Source organism: Cucurbita moschata, unplaced genomic scaffold (assembly GCF_002738365.1).
Source record: "Cucurbita moschata cultivar Rifu unplaced genomic scaffold, Cmos_1.0 Cmo_Scf00012, whole genome shotgun sequence".
Taxonomy (NCBI): Eukaryota; Viridiplantae; Streptophyta; class Magnoliopsida; order Cucurbitales; family Cucurbitaceae; genus Cucurbita; species Cucurbita moschata.
The window spans coordinates 5,452,375-5,471,393 of record NW_019268528.1 but is presented as its reverse complement, the minus strand read 5'-3'; the positions used below and the strand labels follow the sequence as shown (position 1 = coordinate 5,471,393).

Below are 19,019 nucleotides of genomic sequence, written 5' to 3'. Positions count from 1 at the left end.
AGCAGGGTTCCCAGAGTTAAGGTTCATTGGTTCTAAGCTATTAGATATCAAGAAAGAAAGAACGAACAGCCGAATTTCGAACTTACTAAGGCAGGAAGAACCTCTTTTTGGGGTGCCAGAAGATGACAAATATACATACATCGAACGCCTAGACGACCCTCCTTGTCGACAGCTGAAACGGTATTTTTCTTCCACTGCTCGACGTTACACACTGCTCGATATTGGATTCTCAATGAACCCACACACGTCCTCCTTGACCACCTCCTTGTTCTAGCAATTCTTGCTCAGGTGACTTCTCTTCCCACAATACGAGCACACTCTCCTTGTCGACAGCTGAAATGGTATTTTTCTTCCGCTGCTCGATATTGGATTCTCAATGAACCCACACACATCCTCTTGGCCCTCCTTTTTGATCCGCCTCTTTCCCGCGCATGTCTCCGAGATTTTCATGGCTGTCGACAGCTAAAACGGTATTTTTCTTCCGCTACTCGACGTTACGCAGCATTCTTGCTCAGGTGACCTCTCTTCCCACAGTACGAGCATTGGATGGATTGGCCCTTCTTTTTGATCCGCCTCTTTCCCGCGCATGTCTGCAACTTGACTGTTGATAAGGTTGCCTCCTCCGCAATGATATACCACCAATGGCTTCAATCGGGCTCTGATACCACTTGTTGTTTTTCGATAATCGGCAAGTAAAATCGGGTGAGAAGAAATCGTTTGACGGGAAGTTGTTGGAAGAAAATAAAAATGCTAAAAATAACAGAGAGAATTGCCGAAGACTTTTGCTTAAAATGAGGTGATGATCTCTTCTAAACCGATTTACCTATTTAAATATCTAACTTATCCTAAAAATGGCTGGAGAGTGACCAACTAAATCTGTGGCACTTCTTACAAAACTGCCATCTAAAAATTTGGTAATACATTCGACGTGTTCGTCAAATGGTCAAACGAAGGTATTCAATCAACTAATGAAAACGTGTAAATCTAAATAAGGAAAACCTCAGGTTTTATCTAACAGGGAGAACGCTGATGGTAAGCTCTAGTGGTGTGATTTTCGTTGCTCCTTTCCAAAAACCCTAATATGTTTCACTGGGTCGGTGTACCTAGGTTACGGTTGAGGGAAGTTGATGAGTCCTCGTGAAGAAGAAGACATGGGGTGTTGAGAGGAAAGAAAGATCAAGAAAAAGGTGGGAAGAAGAGGCCGAAAATCATGGGGCACAGCCTGACCCAACCCGTTGGACTGACCCGACCCACCTGTACAGAACCGAAAACCTACCTGAATTTTTCTTTTCATTTCACACCATTTGATTCATCTTTATTCTACTCACACATTCCATAATGCCTTATTTATAGGAAAATTCCAATTAGCTTAGTCGAGTGGGCACTTGAAGACTCGATAAAGTTTCGGAAAGTCTACGATTAGGTAAGTAACCATCTGGAGCGAATTTTTAAGTAATTGCTTGTAGGCGTCGGTTTGGGTTTATGGGCAAATAATTTAGTACCGTATTTAGGGATGGATAACTTTAGTTCATGGAGGTGGTACTTCGATAATGTGTTTAGTTATACTTTGATTGTCGTTATGGTTATATAGTTTCGTTGGCATGAATGTGAAATTTCTAATAGGCGTTTGGACTGGTATGTTTTTAGGTTAAGCTAGATGGTTATTACGTGATTTAGTATGGTGACGTGTTGTTGCCGTGATTCTTTGTTAGGCATTGGGCGTGGGGCTTGGGTAGCCCATTGTGCCCTTTGTGAGTTGGACCATTTATTATGTGCTAGTTATCATAAGTTATGAATCATGTAGGCGACAGTGTACCGTTTTAGTAGTCACCCACAAGGGATTGAGGGTAATCATAGTATATTACCGTGGTAACCCATCAAAGGTTCTTAGTGGGACGAGCCATGGCCTTTTTACTGATCCAGCCGAGCGACATAGTGACAGGTAGTTACTGTTCCTAAGACAGGTAGTTTTACTTATCTGAGCCGACAAGGGCGTAAGACAGGTAGTTACTGATCCGGCCTAGCGAGCCATAGTGGCAGGTAGTGGCTGATCTTAGGAACAGTTAGACGTTGCCAGACACCACTAGGTCTCTGACTAGCAACTATTCAAGCACAAAGTTTAAGATTCCGTGAATAGGGCTAAGTTCAACAAGAGCTTACGAGCAGGTTGCTTACTGAGAATTTGTATATACTCATTTCGTGTTGTTTCTATTTTTTAGGTGAAAAGTAGATCCGGGTTGGTGGCGGGAACGTGTGGAGTTGTGCAGTTGCAGAAGGGGCCCATAGATTGAGTCCTCTCCTCCCATGTCGTTTGGTTATGATTTTGATGTTTTTGGAAAAACACGCGATATTTTGCAACCGTTTCCTTTTGATGTGACTCCGCAAATTCTCGTTATGCGTTTTGTAGTATTTTTCGATTTTTGAAATGTATATGTGGCAACTTTTAACTTTTAGTCCCTTGTTCAAACAACTAAAGTATTGAAAGGTTTTTACTCTTGAGTCCACGTGGCAACCCGTGATTCGATGCGTCGAAGACCGATCGTTACAACTTCTTACGTTCCAAGTAGCGTAGTCTAAAAACCTATATCTAAGGCTTATTGGGTTCCAAACGATGTAGTATAAACCCACATCCAAGGCTTCATGTGTTCCCTGCTATACGGTATGAAAACCTACACCCAAGACTTCCTATGTACCAAGAAGTATAGTTTGAATACCTATGCTCAAGGCTTCTTACGTTCCAAGCAGCATAGTCTGAAAATCTACATCTAAGACTTATTACGTTCCAAGGTATGTACTCTGAGTTATGAACATGTTGTACCGTGGGAGGTCTAGAAGTTTATGAGTCTAAGAACCTAGGTCTATGTTTTTTAATGGTACCTAGTATTCTGCATCGTAGTGGATGTAGAGCTTGTGTGATATTTTCCCTTAGTTCTCGATCTTAAAGTATTTTATAAATTTCTAAGGTTCTTAATTTCTTGAGACATACATTCTTGAGCTCCACATAACTTATGAACCGATCCCAACATGCATGAATCATTTAAAATGTCATGAAGTTATAATGTGTTATTTAGAAAATTCTAAAAGGGTTGGGATAGTGAGCAAGAGTTAGTTGAGGCATTTTCCTTCAAGCTCTCTTTAGGCCTTAATTGGGTTTAGGTTCCAAATTTTCTCTCAACAACTTGAAATCTTGAATATATATTTATGTTCTTAGAAATAGGCCTTGGTAAGTCATTCAGAAGATGTCCAGACATTGAAACATCTCAAAGAGTTCTAGGGACATTTTGACCATTTTACCCTTAATTCTTAGTTTAGCCTCCAAACATGTTCCAATCAATTATCTTAAAATAAAACATATTACAAAGTTTCATTGTATTTGGAGGCCATTTAGGTCTCGAACCAAAAGTAATTTCATAGGGGCATTTTGGTCATTTTTGCATCCTAAACTTGGTTCAAGCTCCAAACATGATCCAATGATTCTCAAACTTAACATAATCCTTAAAAACAACTAAATAAGGTGCCTCATAAAGTTTTGTAACATTTGAAGGTCATTTGAATCATGAACCAAAAATAAGTTACCTTAGGGGTATTATGGTCATTTGGTTTAGCTACTCAACACGTCTAATAGCCACAAATTTTTATATATAATATTGACATGCCATAATATGTTGCATTAAAATTTCATGCACAGCGAATTTCATTTAGTGATTAAATAAGTGATTTGAACCATCCAAATTAACCTAGTTAAAAAAATTTATGATTTCGGATGGATCGAGTTATTCTTTACCGAACATTATTTCTAAATAAAATGGCTTGGGTCTATAAAATGATCAAACCCGACTCAATCCAACCGAGCGGACAACGTACTCTTAAGTAACCTAAAAACATACAATTTCTTTGCAAATATATTGGTTGATCCACGTAAGCCCAATTCTTATAATATTTGGGGCCCAACGTGCATAAGAAGATTTACGGCCCATCCGATCCTTTTCCAGAAAACCCTAAAAAAGCTTACCAGTTACCACCCTCTCCCTCTCTTGTTTATTCGCTTCTCTCATATCCTCAGTTTTCCAGCGCCGTTCGCATCACATTTCTTCTGCTCACGACTCCTACAAATGGTACTTCTTTTATTACCACAATTCTCTGCTCTGTATTTTAATGGCGCTTTTTTTTATCACTCTTGAAATTTCTGTTGAATCCACTTGCTCTGGTGCTTTGTTGTTGCTGATTTATGTTCGGGATCATGGACGAGTTTTGGTTTTACACAATTAACAACTTATTTTACTCATGCTAGTGATCTCTAAATGTTTGACAATCAGTTGAGTTTGTTTTTAGAATACTCTTCGAATGTTAAAGATCTCTAACAGTTGTGGTGAGTTTTTAGTTGGATTTTAGTCTTCAACTTGTTGAATAATGTACTGCGATTCGGGTGCTGGTAAGAATGTGGATGAGAGTGCTCGATTCAAGTGTTCTTTGACCTTGTTATTTTGTATACTATTTCTTGGCGCGAATCGTTAAATCTCTTTGCTTCCTTTTTACGCTTCTTTGTGAACCAATTGGGAAAGCCTTTTGTGATACAGTACTGAATCATTTAGTCCGAGTAGTTCTGTTCCATGCCATCTATGGTATGTTTGTTATAATAGTGTAGTAGTTGATTGAATACCTGAACTTAGATGGATATGTATGTTTGGGGTTGTTGTTGGAGATAAAAGAGTTGATTTTGGGTATGTATGTATGGATGGACAGCCGAAGCAAATCCATGAGATAAAAGACTTTCTTCTGACTGCAAGAAGGAAGGATGCGCGGTCAGTTAAAATAAAGAGGAGCAAAGATGTAGTGAAGTTCAAGGTTCGGTGCTCAAAGTACCTTTACACGCTCTGCGTCTTTGACTCTGAGAAGGCTGATAAATTGAAGCAGTCTCTTCCACCAGGTATTCATTCATTCTTTCTTTTAGGTTCTTTTCAAATATGTTATGTTGTTGAAGCCTTTTATTTAATTTTATACATATTTTTGCTTTAAACTGCTGTAGGTTTGAGTGTGCAAGATCTTTGAACAAGGTAGTGTGGGTGGTGGTGGGTGATCATTCTTTGAACAAAATCAATCAGGAGGCTGAAGAGAAAAAAAAAAACGTTTGGCAGTAGTCAGTCTATTTCTTTTCAATCATTGAATGAATGAATGTCTTGATTTTTATAGGGACTGCTGGTGTTCTTGGCATTAATAGGACTTACAGCGCTTCTTTTTTTCTATGAACCTTTTCAAATTTTCAACCGTCTGAGATTGGTACGTCGTTGATTCCATTCCAAACTTTAATTATTCATTAGCCCTCTTTTTTGGCCCCTTCTCTTCAAGCAAAAATGTTATTAAGGTGTTCCTTCTCTGTTTGATATTTAGACAACCAAACATCATTTTATCTGTTCATTCAAAAAGGTTAACTCTTCACATGTAACAAAAGAAAAGCAAACATAAAGAGTCAGGAAAAGTAATTCATCCAATTCCTACTCGTATGTGAACAAGCTAGAATTTATATACATACAAAGAGGAAAGTAAAATATTCAAAGAGCAAATAAACCTGAATATTATCTGTTAGCTGCAGGTATGAAGTCTGCACTCTTCGGCCCCGCAAAAGCTGAAAATTTACAGTAACATCCTGGTAAAGGTATTCCCACAACTTTTAACAGATTACCAAGTTCTAGCTGCTATGAAGCGAGAAGCATAAAACAGCCCATAAAATTGTTATTGAGTGCAATGAGTTCTTTATTCAGTTAAGCAATAATGTAGAAAACCCAGTACCAGTTAGCGCTACTGAACCAAATAGTTTGAAATTATTTGATGCTGATATGATGCTGCACTTCTTTTTTTATCCTGCAATAGCCCTTCTGTTGAAATTATTTTGCACTCTTGGTAAACGTGAGTTGACAACATAATTCTTGCTGTAAGTTCAAGTTTGGGAATTTTCTCGGTGCGTTCTGTTTTTTTGTTCTCAATAAAAATGGGAACGTTTTGGTTTCTCATGCAGTTGAAATGTAACTAAGATATGACAAATGTCATCAATATATCCTCAATGTTCTTCACGGCTTCAATCTCTGGTATTGAGTTTGGAAAGAAAAGAAAAACTACGAAAATAACAGAAATTTCATAGAATATGCCATTTATAAGGAATTTGCATGCGTCTGTTCGTAGTACAATGTACCATTTTTGCCTTCTTTTTGAACATTTATAGAAGCTATTATTTAGTCTTCATTGAAAGTTGTTGCACGGGTAAATTTACCCTGAGGAGAGATGTTGCTTGATAGTAAGTTATTAAGGTAAGTTATAAAAGGAAAAAGAAAACACGCATATATAAATAATATTATAACGAACATATATAAATATTTTAAGATTTTACTCATGCAAAAATCTAATGTTCGCATGAAGTCTAACGAATGATAAAGTCGAATTTTCATTAATGATAAATTGGTAACATTAACTTAAATAATTAGGTAAGTAGGTTGGAGTTATATAGTTGAATTAATGATAAATTGGTAACATTAACTTAAACTAATTAGGCAAGTAGGTTGGAGTTATATAATTGAATGATGTATGATGGTGTGTGCCCTTGTGGCTCCTGCATGCACCATGTTGTTTGTCTTCATTACACCATGTTGCAAATGAAATGAATTACTATGTACGTCATGTTATGTATTGCTTTGTAAAGTTATTTGATATGATTGTCATGTATGCACGATGCATAAATGAAATATGTCATGGATGAAAGGAGAAAGGAAATGAGATTAATGTTATGTTATGAATGAAAATCATGGGAACTCATGCTTATATGTTTGTCATGTGCATCGGGATACTTCCTCATTTATGTTATGTTAGTATAAACGTGTACCTTTGATATTTATATTCGTCAAGATATCATGCGAACCTTTCCTTTTCTGTGCGACTGGTGCATGTAATGCATTGTGCCAGACCAAGTCAGGCCCAAGGGGTACGTATACGAGCCCACACAGTGGGCTCGTATGTGCGCACGTGGCCCATGTGTGGAGAAGTATCATGTATCCAACCTTGCCTGGAATTGAAAAGAGCTTAAGGTCATGTTACGGTTTTCAAAGATATGTTCCCAATCATATTATGTGTGATTGCATTACTAACCCCAATAGTGACATACCGAATATTTCTTAAAATACTCACTCAAGTCACGTACTACCTTAAGTACTCCACATGTCGGTGAATGCTTGAATGACCATAGAAGTCAAGAAAGGGTAGTGTAGAGTATGGGTTGGTTTTCATTTTAGTAGTTGATGGTACATCCTTCATATTTCAGAACTATGTTAATTCTAATTTTAAATAGAATGAGTAAGTCTATTTCTTCATTTTAAAATGTTTATTTTCGAATTTGCATTTACAATTTTCTTAAACTTTGTAGAAGATAAGTAATTTTAAATATTCAATTTTATCTAAAATGGTCTAAAAAGGATCAGCATTTAGTATAGGTTGGTGATTCCATACTAATTTAGCTCTTCGAAACTTCAAAAAACCTCCCAAAACGAACACAAAATTGGATGATAAAACTCCGACACCTAAAAAAATAATCCAAAAACAGTGGACACAAAACAAAATTGGTAGAAAATTTGTTTTATTATAGTTCTACTGTAATGTTGAAAACATTTTTTTTTTAGTATTTGTTTATGATTTTTAATATATTTTATAAAATTTCATTGAATAATTACAAACGGTAAATAAATAAAAAAAAATAAATTTTCTTTACCAACTCAACCCAAGAACAGAGGGTTGGGTTGGGTTTGGGTTGTGAAAATTCAGTATTGTCCAAAAACATAAAAAAATAAAAAATAAAAATAAAAAGCCCTCAACCATGTAGATCCCCCTGACCAAAAATGTCAAAGTAAACTAAACTTTTGAATAGAAAGGGCAAACAAACAAAAAAAAAAACAAAGAGGGCTAATGATAATTGAAGTTTGGAATGGAATCAAGGACGTACCAATCTCAGATGGTTGAAAATTTTGAAAAGGTTCATAGAATTAAAGAAACACTGTTAAGTCCTATTTATACCAAGAACACCAGCCAGTCCCTATAAAAATCAACAAGACATTCATTCAATGTTTGAAAATAAATAAGTAATAGACGGAATACTGGCAAACGTTTTTCTCTTCAGCCTCCTGATTGATTTTGTGCAAAGAAAGATCACCCACAACCACAAACACTACTTTGTTCAAAGATCTTGCACACTCAAACCTACAACAGTTTAAACCAAAAGTATGTATATAAAATTAAATAAAAGGCTTCAACAACATAACATATTTGAAAAGAGCTTAAAAGAATGAAATGAATACCTGGTGGAAGAGACTGCTTCAATTTATCTGCCTTCTCAGAGTCGAAGACGCAGAGCGTGTAAAGGTACTTTGAGCAACGAACCTTAAACTTCACCACATCCTTGCTCCTCTTGATTTTAACTGACCGCGCATCCTTCCTTCTTGCAGTCAGAAGGAAGTCCTTTATCTCATGGATTTGCTTCGGCTGTCCATCCAACAACACATACATATACATACATACATACCCAAAATCAGCTCTTTTATCTCCAATAACAACTCCAAACATACAAATCCAACTCAGTTCAGGTATTCAATCAACTACTACACTATTATAACAAACATGCCATAGATGGCATGGAATAGAACTACTCGGACAAAATGATTCAGTAATGTATCACAAAAGGCTTTCCCACACACACTTGAATCGAGCAATCTCATCCACATTCTTACCATCACTCGAATCTCAGTTCATTATTCAACAAGTTGAAGACTAAAATCCTAGTACAAACTCACCACAACTGCTGGAGATCTTTAACATTCGAAAAGTAATCTAAAAATAAACTCAGCAGATTGCCAAACATTTAGAGATCACTAGCATGAATGAGTAAAACAAGTTGTTAATTATGTAGAACCAAAACTCGGCCATGACGCCCAACACAAATCAGCAACAACAAAGCACCAGAGGAAGTGGATTCAACAGAAATTTCAAGAGTGATAAAAAAAAGCGCCATTAAAATACAGAGCAGAGAATTGTGGTAATAAAAGAAGTACCATCTGGTAGGAGTCGTGAGCAGAAGAAATGTGATGCGAACGGCGGTGGCAACTGAGGATATGAGAGAAGCGAATAAACAAGAGAGGGAGAGGGTGGTAACTGGTAAGCTTTTTTAGGGTTTTCTGGAAAAGGATCGGATGGGCCGTAATTGTTCTTATGTTGTTGGGCCGTAATTGTTCTTATGTTGTTGGGCCGTAATTGTTCTTATGTTGTTGGGCCGTAATTGTTCTTATGTTGTTGGGCCGCAAATATTAGAAGAATTGGGCTTAATTACACCAACCAATAATTTGCAAACATTAAATTTTAATAAATGGTATCTTTTTAGGTTATTTAGAGTAGCGTTAAAACATAACATATATAATTTATTATTTAATTTGATTATTATATTATTTATCTACCATTAAAAGTTTAAAAGTTTATAAAACTTCATTAATACAGTTCATTTATTTAGAATAATTGTTGACATTGATGGCTAAATAAACTCAACCTAAAATTTAAGATATATATATATATATATATATATATATATATATTTAAATTTAATTGGTTAAAACTATTTTAATAATTTGTCTGGATAAAAATAAACTAATTAACCATAACTAATTATCTAAAATTTAATTAGTATAATAAAGTTGTTAAAAGAGAATCTAATATAAATATTATTTGTTTATATAAACTTTTATTTTTAAATATCTTAAAAAAAAAAAAAAAAATCTCAACCTAACAACATAGAAGTACCGTATCTTCACAAATGTTGAACTATGCTCAAGTTGGATGGATTGAATTATAAGTCGGATGGGTCGAATCATACTTAAGATGACTTGTTTTTTCCAAATAACAAACTGAGCGAGTACGTGTTGCCCTTCCTAGCAGCTGCTTCAACACGATTCCCACCAATCTACAAGTAAATTTTACATATGCACACAATGAGAATAGGAGTCGAGATTATTCAATTTACGAGGGTAGACTTAATGTTTTGAGCCATACAATTTATGAAAGATCTGAGGCCAAATCAAAATTAAATACACACTGACAAAGATTACGTGGCAAAAATTATGAGATACCAAAATTGTTATGAACTTGAAACCTGTGTATACCTTGTCCATGAGCCAGTAGCCGATTGTTGGCATGTATTGAACCAAATACATAACGGCAAGGACGGGCTACAAGAGTTGAGCAACAAATCAAATGTTAAATTCCCACAAAAATAAAAATGAGAAGATAGAACTTCTACCTAAAAAAATAATAAGTCACATACTTTTTTTGTACAGTATATCAGTTTGAGATTTTACATTAAGTGAATTTTGAAAGTGCATCGAAAGGTATTAATTTCCTCGACTTAAAGAACATGTCGTATGGCAACACAGATGGTTAAGATCAAGATTTGTGGGTGCATCATTGTAGATAAAGAGGAAAGGAGCTAAAATTTCAAAGAATTTGATGATGAAGGTAAAATAACACATTTACAAGATCCCCCAGTTTGACATCATTTACCTTGGTATATGTTTAACCAAGGTTCATTAGTCATAAATATCAATGCAATGATAAGCTACCATCCTTTTTTAATGAGCATCAGCTGCAAGACAAGGTTTTCAGACTTCATGCACGTGACTATTTTTTTTTTAAACATTTTTTTCCAATGGGCATTAAAAGGATGATATGGTTTGCATAAAGTAGCTCAACACGTTACTAGCTTCAAAGAAAAACATTAAAAGAACAGGTCTACTTCGAAGCTATTTAATCAACGAGGATAAATACTTCCTGATACGTAAGTGAATCATTTAATAACAACTAGATACCTGAGATGATATCCAAACTTCTTTTAGATTATGGCTAGCAGCAATAATTGTCAACTGAGCACATCTTTCTGATGAAAGTCGTTTCTGCAAGAAAGTAGAATTAAGAATACGCAATATAAACTCTCTTTAGCATGTCATAGCTACACAACAAGCAATATAACCCCTAATTAATGGAAAGCAGAAGCGTACGTAAAAGTTCTTTTTTATCAAAGTTCCTTACAGGATTAGTATGCAGAACTACCATATGACGTCATCTAGCAGATTATTAACACTGCCCTAACGATTATACATAAAAATGTACAATCTATAACAAAACAAGTTGTTCTAAATCAAATTTAACTTTTTTTTTTGTATCCATGAGTGCATGGGTCAGCTTACTTACACCTTGATTATTCTCCCGGGACAATTGTCTAATCCTACTAGATTTGGTTGTCTAAGAACTCATAGGAAACTAAAAGCTAGGTGGGTGGCCACCATTACTCCAACTCATTCCCTCTATGCGCTTTATTTATTTTGGCGCTTATTGGCCATTAGATCAACCCATGGCAGTAAACCAAATTGATCTTCAAATTTATCATATTTGATCCAAGATAAAATAAGATCTACATACCTCAGATGTACCTTTCTTCCTAATGGCTTCAGCACCAGAGCCAGTTGACGTTTCAATTGGTCCAGGACAAACAACGGTCACTCTAATTCCTTTATGGTAGAGCTGAGATTCCCGTTGTAGTAAAATATAAAAGAAAAATAAAAGGTACATGATTATAAAAGAAAAGAAAAAAAAAGTCGAAGAAAAAAGGTATAAGATTTTAACCTAATTCTTTAAAAAAAACTTATGGAACATCATCAATTATAACATCAGGGAAGAGTTCTAAGATTTTTTAAAGGGATTAATTAATGCTACCCTCAATAGAACTAATATTTTTCACATTCAGGAGGCATGAGAGGTGACTTTAGAGCTATCAAGTACATATAAGATTATTATCCAAGTTCTTTTGGACTTAAAAAGTACTTCGCTACACTATTTCCGAGTACCAATCCGCTCTATGTTTGGAAGAAAAAACTTTGATGCTTGTTTCATTGCTAATGACATTCACAATGAATGAAAGAGCAAAAAAACAAATATATATATATATATATATATATATATATATATATATATATATATATATATATGTATATATATATATGAAATAAAATAATAGGTTTACAAGTCTCCCATGAATGAAGATTCCTTTCTCGAGAGTTTGGCCTAAAATAATAGATTTACATTCACAAGAGGGAGACTTGTAGATTCCTTTCTCGAGAGTTCTCCTCAAGATTTACAAGTTTCCCTCTTGGTAATGGCCCCTTGGATATAAATCACATTCAGTATGAGATTATACAGTCCTCTTCTCTTCACTTGAACAGGTTTATGGAAAAGTTGAAGGCTCTTAAAGGGATCCTCAAAGGATTGAAGTAGAGAAGCATTTGGAGACACTAGACTTAAAAAAATAGAATTTTTTTAACAAGGTTAGGTTGTTTGATAATCTGGAAATAGAGGTTGTTTGGCAACAGACCAAAAACGGGAGAGGAATTCCTTTAAGCCGGATTTCGCTTAAGGTTGTTAGGAAGGAAACCTACAATTGGAGGCAAAGGTGGAATGGGTTAAGGAAGGTGAGGGTAATGCTTCATTCTTTCACAGGATGGCTAGTGGCAAAAGAAGTAAGAATACTATTGGTGCTTTGGAAAATGACAAGGTCCAACTTGTTCGAGAAGAGAAAGAGGTGGAGGAGGAGATGCTCTCCTTATTCACTAATCTCTATGACCCAAAGGTGCTTCCAAAGCCGTTTGTTCATGGTGTGGAGTGGTGCCTCATCACGGGGAGGTGGAGATGAGTTGGTCTCCCCCTCCACATTTGAAGTAATTAGAAAGTGAGTTCTTGAGTAAATCATATGGCTTGAATGGCTTCTCTATAGCCTTTTTTCAGGATAACGGAAGGACTAAAGGAGGATCTAGAGCAAGTCTTCAAAGAATTTCATGAACGACGTATCTTGAGCAGCTCTATGATTGAAATTTATGTTTGCCTTATCCCTAAAAAGAAGAAGGCAAACAAGGTTAAAGATTTCAAATCCTAGACCAGGCCTTGATTGCTAATGAAGTCATACAAGACGAGAAGATGAGGAAGAATGAGGGCGTGCTCTTCAAGAGTGATTTTGAGAAGGCCTACGAACCTGTGGACTTGAATGTCCTTGACAAGGTTCTGAATAAGAAAGGGTTTGGGGTGCAGCATTGTCTCCTTCCCCTCCTCTTATTTAAGCCTTCCCCTTGGAAGTAACCCCAACTTAGTCGCTTTTTGGACTCCGGTTGAGGACGAGATTAGAAAGAGGTTGGCCTCTTGGAACATAAGTTTTTTTTTTGTCAAAAGGTGATAGACTTAACATCCTTTGAGAGATGCGACTTCGGGTGTTCCGTGTGTTTTTTTTTTTTTTTTTTTTCTTCTTTTTTGGAGGTGTTTGGTTTTCAGTTGGCTCACCACAGAGACCTGTATGAGATAACCGAGGAGTTCCTTCTCCATCCGCCCTTTTGGAGAGAAGGGTCATTTCTTGTGGCTTGTTGAGGTGTATGCTTTATTGTGGGATCTTTAAGGTGAGAGGAACAATAGCGTTTGGAGGCTTGGAAAGGGACCCAAGTGACCTGTAGTTCCTTACTAGATTTCATGTTTCACTTTGGGCTTCGGTTACAAAGGTTTTTTATTGTTATTTTACAAGATGGGAGGCCCTTTCCTCGGTATCTTCCTTTTTTAGTGGGTCTTTTATTGCATGTTTATTCTTTCATTTGATTCTTAATGAAAGGCTAATTCTCATTTTTAAAAAAACATAACAAAAAAGATATTAAAATCAACGTTGAGGATTTAATTTATAAGTTAATAATAAAAATTATTAGGCATAAACTAAATTTTTGTTAAATAATAAACCATAGTTTGAGGGAACAATAATGACATTAGATAATAGGAAGATGAATGGAAAAGAAAAACATTTCCCTACTCCCTACATGCAAATGATATTCTTCAAAAACTAACAATTTAGTTTCTAGTTCGGTAGAGTCTAGTCTATTGAAGGAGTTACTCCAAAATGCATGAAAACAATGCCAAGTATGGGAAGGCATGTTCATATTCCTTCATTCACAACAGATAAACACACCCCTACTGTAATCTCAAATATAACCACAAACACATTAGGTTTATCTTACCTCTGATCGTAAAGAATGAAAATAGCCATTCAGAGCATGCTTTGATGCAGAATATACAGCCTGTCCTGGAGCAGGAGTCTTTCCCGCAGCACTGCTCATCTGAAGCAATCCAAAAGGAAACAACAAATTAGCAATCAACAATTTAGACTTACAAGTGAGAGGAAATAAAAGGAAGAAACAAGATAGACACAGGAAAATAAAATGACGATGGTCCAAATAGTAAATACGGAAAATTCTATAATTACGACAATGTAGCAACAATCACTAACCCTAAAATTAGATTATTGTTCGAAGATAAGAATAAACAGTAATTCTCATGATAAAATTAACTGTCCGAGTATTAGGTAACAACCTGAAGATCAGACTGACAATAAACATTTGTAGTTATTATAAATAATAGCATATTCAAGTGACATATAAATTTAAGATACAATAATGAGTCTAAAATAAGTAAACAATGGCAAAGCATACTACTAGTATCAGTGGCTTCCACTTACAACAACAAAATGACCTTGTCCCCGTTGTAACATACGAGGTGTCAGAAGCCGTGTGAGAGAAATGGTCCCCAGAACATTGACATCAAATGTTGTCTGTTTGTAATAAAAAAATAAAACAGTGAAAACAGAAAGACGTAAGAATTGAGCACAAAATATATAATTAACAAGAGTTGATAAAAGAAATAGAAAGATAACACAAGAAATGGCTATCTCAATAACTGAAGGATGAATAGTCCTGAATATCAAATCAATTAATTTCAATGAACACTCTCGCTCCCATCAACTCTCAATAAAAAACCACTGACGGTTCAGAAACTAAATTGTGCGTCACTTTTTTATTCCTTCATACCTTCATACTTTCCTCAGATACATCCAAAGCTGTACTTTTCTGTAACAATAAACGAACACAGATATCAAAGCATAGAAGGATCGATAAACAAACGTAGACAAATAAAACAGAGCATATGGAGTTTTTGAAACCATGGAATCATTACACTCAATTGTGAGAATTGGATTTGCACAAAAGGTGTAATTGCACAGGTGGATTGGATCGGGTCAATTTCAAGCATTTACTTAGTAGCAATCTGAATTTTGAAGTTTGACTGTAAAACCAATCCGAATAACCGAAAAACCCAACCTGAAGTACACTTCACAGAATTGGTTGAATTGAACGAGGTCATCACTTTTACTAACTACCAGCAAGAAAAAAAGAAAAAGAAAAAGAAAGCAAGGGAGAGAAAATGGACAGAAACACAATGGCTACCTTGTTCATTTGATTTTTCTCCATCCAAAATTAAGCAGGAACATAAGAAAAATCCAACAAAAACATCACAATTTGAGCAGAAAAAAACCACAAAGCATAATTTCTATAGGAAAATCAAAGCAACATCATGAACCCACCAGAAAGTTGCCAAAAAATTCATTAGACACACACTTGAGAGTCGATAAGGCTGGAATGTAATGATTGGACGTCTACATCAAGCAAGAACCATTGAGTTGAGGAGAACAAGCTTGGTCAGTGAACTACAAATGTACACACGTTACACACATGGCAGAAAGAAGTAATCACTATGAAACCCATTGGATGAATTTTTCTTTATGCAGTTTTGTTTTCCGCTTCCGTATTATAAGGAGGAGTCTTCCACCTTCATTTCTATTCTTATTTTCCTTGTTTTAGGAGGACAATCTCCCATGATTGAGTCATGGTTCCATTGATGTAGCAAATGTTGTAAGGACTCCACTTTCATTTCTATTTTTAGTTATTTTCTTTGTTTTATGAGGATGATTGAGTCATGGTTCAATTGATGTAGCAATGGTTGTTATATAACTTGTATAAATAGTCATAAACATCAATGAAGATGGTACCTAGAAATTTTCAACATAGTCTTGACTACTTTAACTCAGAGGTATTAAGGTTCCCCTATTTGAGCCTTACAATTATTCAAAATAGATCGAAAGAAGAATTCTACTTTTCCCCCATACAAACACCGTCTACCTCCACTTACGAGAGACCCATAACTCGATCGCAGATTTGGACCCGTAATAGTCGATCTATGGCATTAGAGATTCAAAATAAATGGTGATGGACAAGAAAAATTTGGTCAGATTGATTGGAGACAAAAATCAAACAGTGAGAGTTCAGCAAGGGGAGAGAAAAGTTAATGGAAAAATGTACAAGCCAAACCAATCGATGGTTGAGATCCAACTCAATAGGTTTGTTGAAGAGAACAAAATTGATGCAAAGATGTAAAGGGAGAAAGAGACAAAGCAAGCAAGTAGCACAATGACATTAAATGAGCAACTTAGACGGGCAATAAAGATCGGAAAGAGAGCATGATGAAAATTATTCATAGTGAAGGCATGAAAGAGAGAGATCATTTTCAGGTAAAGACAACAATGGTGATATGTGTGTTAAACAGTAGCAGAGAAGGGCTAGGTCCTGTGAATACCAGGGCACGAGGACTGAGGATTGAGATTTTGAGGAACATATCAAACTATATGAGCATCAAACCATGCATACATACATCTTTTTTCTTTTTTTTTTTGGAAAGAATGCATGCATACATAAATGCATACACACTTCACACAACAAGGTTGGGTTTGGTTAAACCAAGGTGTTATCTTCCTCTTGTAGGACAATAATCATCCAAAATTTTGGGTATGGCTGTTCAACTAAGCTCAAGAACCGATCAAGCCAACCCAGCCCATTAATTTTTGTTGTATTGCACCTACATTGATGACATAGGTTATATCCGTCAATGTCCAAGAGGAAATTAAATAACTCAGTGTGGCATAAAGTTTGAACGGTAAGAAAATATAGATGTACAGAACAGTGTTATCAACAACTTCCGAAAAAAGCGCCATGAAAGCACGTCCCCATGAGGTGCATGTCGGCTGTTGCAATGACTCTACGATTTCTTTTCATAAAAAGAAATGTAAAAGTAAGCGATTGCTCCTAGTCAATACAATTCCCAACTGATACCAAACAACATAATTAAGTTGCCGCCTCATTTGTTAATAGCTTCAACCTGTATCCATACGATTTCTTTTCATAAAAAGAAATGTAAAAGTAAGCGATTACTCCTAGTCAATACAATTCCCAACTGATACCAAACAACATAATTAAGTTGCCGCCTCATTTGTTAATAGCTTCAACCTGTATCCATGCTAAGCAGCAAACTCCAATCCATGGCTTATTATTTAAACTGATATGTTGAAATGTATCTAGGTTATTATTTTTTCCCTTCTTGAATTGGTTTGGAGATTCTAGATTAGTCAATTTCATGAAGTATCACACGCTACATTACTAAGGGGATCTATAAAGCAAGAAATTGACATCTGCATGTACAACAAAGCATGAGCTCTTGCCGTTATCTATTAGCATGGAAACTTGTCTGCCGGTAGCCACAGGCTAGTTAAAGAACAGAGTACACATGTTCATGAGAATAACACGAACATCGAAAATTGATGACTGACATTCTCAAATGGGACAATATCATAATATCGTGCAAAAGTATAATCTGAATATCTTTCCTGGCATGTTTCAAAATCATTAAAAATCTTAAGAGGATTAATTAAATTCATGATGCCATTATTCAGGTCAAGTAAATATGTAAAAAATATTAGTCACTTACAGGACGCTCAAAAGCTGCATTATGGATCATATAATCCACACCAGAGCCAGGAAAAAGGGATTCTGCTATCTCTACAGCCTCTTTCAGCTTATTTTCCCCAGATGACAAATCTAAAGGTAAAACTTTCACTTCATTAGGTGCAAATTTACCTGTGACATCAAAAGCTACTTTAGAGAGAAAATTATTGGCGCAATAGGAAACTTCCTTCCGCAAATTTTTGCGTAAAAAATGCAAACCAGAGAGCTCGTTCTTCACTCTCTCTAAACCAGCTTCATCCCGTGCAGAAATAATGAGCTTGGCCCCCAAACCAGCAAGTTGTTTTGCAAGAACCTCCCCTGAATTCAACGGAAATTTTGAAAAGATAAGAAAAATGCCAAATAAAGCAAATAACAGTGACCTTATAATGGAGCATAAAGGCAGACGATGTAGCAGAACATTCTTGATTTATTAAAGCTCAATATAGTAAAAGGAATTCAAGAACGCAAAATATTGAGCAGAATACCAATTCCTCGGCTAGCACCAGTAATCCAAACGACCTGATTCAGTATAGTTCGAATTAACATAAGAAAAGAATGATCATTAGTTTGATGAAGAATAGTAGTGAAGAAGAACAGAAAACTCGAAATTAGCAGACCTTATCTTCAATTTCCTCTCGCTTGACATGCTTTTTGGACATTAAAGTGAAGTCCCCTAAGAATTTGAACGGAAGCAATTAAGCAGTAGACAGAAAATGAAATTCTCCACATTTCTAACCATTCAACAATAGTGGAATGAAATTTGCAACGATAATTACCATGAGCGGTGGCGAATTTGAACAATAGGAGGAGGAGGAGAAGGAAAGAGACCCAGAAAAAGACGACAGCTAACATTTCTTCACCCCTCTCGGTTCGTTCCAAGTGCAATCAAAGGGGAGGGCTTTATATACCGTAGAACTAACGTATTTTGTTGGTTAAATTACACACAATAAATATTAGTAGAATTTTGGTTAATTTGAATGTAACGCAAAGGGGTTATTTTAAATAACAAAACAAAATATAATTAATTATCGAAGCTAAGGTTTATTAAAAGAGCCTCTTATATATTACAATAATGTTCGATAATGAATTTTTTCGTCTTTCAACTTTCTTAACCTCAAACCATCCAAACCTATAAGCTTAGAATAATTTAGGACGTTTAATAAAATCTTGTAAATCCTTTACCAAAGGAAATTTTGAGACATAAGTTCTTGTAAAAGAGTTTTAGTCTGCCCAATCGAATCGCTGACTAATGTTACA

General features: G+C 35.6%; 3 protein-coding genes across 5 annotated transcripts; 1 reads left to right on the top strand and 2 right to left on the bottom strand.

Moving 5' to 3' along the window:
• Positions 1 to 3,985: 3,985 nt before the first annotated feature.
• LOC111450460 (60S ribosomal protein L38) lies at positions 3,986 to 5,345 on the top strand. Of its 2 annotated transcripts, XM_023090617.1 has the most exons (3): positions 3,986 to 4,115; positions 4,744 to 4,927; positions 5,027 to 5,345. In XM_023090617.1, exons 1-3 carry the CDS (start codon positions 4,113 to 4,115, stop codon positions 5,047 to 5,049), a joined length of 210 nt encoding a protein of 69 aa, XP_022946385.1. In that variant the 5' UTR covers positions 3,986 to 4,112; the 3' UTR covers positions 5,050 to 5,345. The 2 variants fall into 2 exon arrangements, with proteins under 2 accessions (XP_022946385.1, XP_022946384.1); XM_023090616.1 differs by lacking the exon at positions 3,986 to 4,115 and having other exon boundaries at positions 4,717 to 4,927.
• Positions 5,346 to 7,928: 2,583 nt separating this feature from the next.
• Positions 7,929 to 9,217, bottom strand: LOC111450461 (60S ribosomal protein L38). The gene is made up of 3 exons (XM_023090618.1): positions 9,084 to 9,217; positions 8,334 to 8,517; positions 7,929 to 8,235 (listed from the first exon to the last, which is right to left on the bottom strand). Exons 1-3 carry the CDS (start codon positions 9,084 to 9,086, stop codon positions 8,213 to 8,215), a joined length of 210 nt encoding a protein of 69 aa, XP_022946386.1. The 5' UTR covers positions 9,087 to 9,217; the 3' UTR covers positions 7,929 to 8,212.
• Positions 9,218 to 9,828: 611 nt separating this feature from the next.
• On the bottom strand, positions 9,829 to 18,657 carry LOC111450459 (dehydrogenase/reductase SDR family member 7). 2 transcript variants are annotated; one of them, XM_023090614.1, is made up of 13 exons: positions 18,539 to 18,657; positions 18,380 to 18,435; positions 18,248 to 18,281; positions 17,982 to 18,080; positions 17,746 to 17,894; positions 15,512 to 15,583; positions 14,961 to 14,999; positions 14,612 to 14,704; positions 14,115 to 14,213; positions 11,494 to 11,595; positions 10,884 to 10,967; positions 10,182 to 10,247; positions 9,829 to 9,982 (listed from the first exon to the last, which is right to left on the bottom strand). In XM_023090614.1, exons 1-13 carry the CDS (start codon positions 18,612 to 18,614, stop codon positions 9,896 to 9,898), a joined length of 1,056 nt encoding a protein of 351 aa, XP_022946382.1. In that variant the 5' UTR covers positions 18,615 to 18,657; the 3' UTR covers positions 9,829 to 9,895. The 2 variants fall into 2 exon arrangements, with proteins under 2 accessions (XP_022946382.1, XP_022946383.1); XM_023090615.1 differs by lacking the exon at positions 15,512 to 15,583 and having other exon boundaries at positions 18,539 to 18,656.
• Between the last annotated feature and the right edge of the window lie 362 nt (positions 18,658 to 19,019).